This window comes from Buceros rhinoceros, unplaced genomic scaffold, assembly GCF_000710305.1.
Source record: "Buceros rhinoceros silvestris isolate BGI_N320 unplaced genomic scaffold, ASM71030v1 scaffold14488, whole genome shotgun sequence".
Taxonomy (NCBI): domain Eukaryota; kingdom Metazoa; phylum Chordata; class Aves; order Bucerotiformes; family Bucerotidae; genus Buceros; species Buceros rhinoceros.
In genome coordinates, this window is record NW_010427532.1 from 45,808 (window position 1) to 48,226 (window position 2,419).

At 36.7% G+C, this 2,419-nt stretch overlaps 1 protein-coding gene across 1 annotated transcript in view; it reads right to left on the bottom strand.

Annotated features, from left to right (window-relative positions):
• Positions 1-335, bottom strand: part of PER2 (period circadian clock 2) — a 27,520-nt gene extending 27,185 nt beyond the window's left edge. Inside the window, exon 1 of the mRNA XM_010141940.1 lies at positions 4-335. Within this exon, the coding sequence (XP_010140242.1) occupies positions 4-335 (332 nt within the window). The remainder of the gene's footprint in view (positions 1-3) is intronic.
• Between the last annotated feature and the right edge of the window lie 2,084 nt (positions 336-2,419).

Below are 2,419 nucleotides of genomic sequence, written 5' to 3' on the forward strand. Positions count from 1 at the left end.
TCTTTCCCATTTTCATCAGATTCATGACCGTGAGAATCATGCCCACTCGAGTAGTTTTCATTCGTGTCATTTCCACTGAAGTCATTTCCGCTGGATCCACTACTCATTTCAATATCTTCCTGAAGAACTTCGTGAGAGTGCTCAGGCTTTGGCTGAATTTCGGATTCTTCAGCAATCATCTGGCTATGGTTATTTGCAAGTCCAGAATAATCGCTCATTTTGTGTTGCTCTTTTAAAGAGAACGACAAAGCAATGTTTTCACTGATACCAGGTTGCTGCTCAGGGTTCTGCTCCTCAGTGCTAGAGTAGAACCCCCTGAACTTGACAGAGTCCATGGGACGCTCATTAGAAACACCGCCGAGATCAAGAGCAGGTCAAGCCATATTCAGAATCCCCCCTCTGTACAAATTCTCTTGGGAAGTACAGACCCACGAATCTGAAAAGGGAAGGAAGAAAAGAAAGAAATTGTCTTGTTTGCTTTTGCTGACAAACTGGAATTCTCGCTGCCTGATGAAATTGAAAGTGCCAGGTGATATTCATGGTTAATACATTCAGCATTTGAATAGCGAAAAGTATATAATTGCAAACCTAATGATGTTCTACCAAGGAAAAGGTATTTCTTTTTTCATAAAAACCCACACAAAAAGAAGTAGAATAAAAATGGAAAACTCCTTAAAAGTTTGAATATTCACTAGTTTTCTAATCTCCTACTTAATGCTTGACAATTTTACCACCTGGATTTGGACAACAGCTATTATTATCGTCAGTGAAACCAACCCCCTGGCTTCCAGCTTACCACGATAAGCAAAACCATTCCATTCAGACATTAGAGGATCCCTTATTTGGTTTAGAGTTTGTTTGGGGTTTTGTTAAGGCTTGGTTTGGGGGGTTTTTTTTAAATACAAAGTCTTGGGTGGTTTGGGGAGTTTTTTGTTCTTTTTTTTTTTTTTTTCAAAAAAAAAAAAACAAACAACAGTGAGACTTCGGACATAATGTAAGGCTTGTGTTGTTGCTTAGTTTGAGGTCAAACCTCTGTTCCAAGGAAAATTTAATGCCCAAGGAAAATTCAACAGCAATGAGATTTTTGTTGGTTTTGTGTGCACAACAGTTGGGTTTTTTTAGAACAATTGAATTTTGACCAATTCTTCATTTCTTTCTTTGTACAAGAGCCATGTAGGCAGGTAGACTGAACATGCAGTAGGAATAGGAAACTAAGTACATGAACTTGCCTCTATCAGCAACAAAACTTCAAGACACAATAAGCCTGAGAATAATTTTATCTATCGATTCCCAGTAATTGAGTGGTGGGAAATAAAAATTCTGCACTGTTTAGAAAAGTAAGGTTAAAACAAAATGAAAATAATATCTGCTTTTAAAGCAAATTCTAATGCACCAGGTAGAAAATCAGAGTATATACAGAAGTGAATTACGAACACGCTAATATTGAAGAGCCATCAAAGCAGAGCAGTTCAACTTCATAAATAAAACAAAGATACTCAACCTGACTCATTTCCTCACCCATTTCAGCAACCTACAGGCAACAACACTGCAAAAACATGAACTAAGATTCTCTGAACAATGTAATTCATCATCGGGGGAAAAAAAAAAAGTGTTGTTTATAGAACAACAGAACCATGTTTGTTCCTTCCACTTTGTTCCTTTAACATATTCAAGATTACAACTGTTGACTAATAAACCTCTGACTAAGTCAATGAAAAAAAAATCTCCATGTAAGTTTTCCTAATATTAACTGCAGCAGCTTCCTTTTAAACACAAATAAAAATATTTAAATTGGTTTTTTAGAAAGCCTGTAATGGAAAATATTAATATTTATTTGAAACACACTGATTCAACTCCCCTCCCCCCCCAAAAAAAACCTACAGAAACTATTTTCTTACCCTCCTAATTGCTGTTTTTCCAGACATTTTACATTTATTTTGAATTTTTCAGAAGAAAACGCTACTCGTCTCCTCGTCTGGCCAAAGTAATATGCAAGATATCTGTTTTCATTTGAAAAAGGAAGTGTAGTTTAAGGATAGTCATTTAAGCTGTCAGTAATGGTATGCAAATACAAATAAAAGTTTTTTTTTTTTCTGTTCTTTACGAGATTCTCACTAGTACTTCATTATAGGTAATAATAAAGCAGCCCTTTGGGTAGAGTAGAATAGTCCGACATTTCATGTCTGCACATATTCCCTTCAGGGACTCCAGTCCAGCCTGAACAGCCAGCCCGTTAGGCTGTTGTACTGAACAGCAGTACACAGGCAGTAAACCACACTTTCCTAGCTCTAACAGCTTTTCCTGGACTAAGTAAGCACTGCTGTCTTAAAAATTACACAACTGGAACATGCAATAAGAGAATATTTACTGTTGGGTGAAACTCTACTATTATTTCACAATGGCACATACTCTGCTGGCC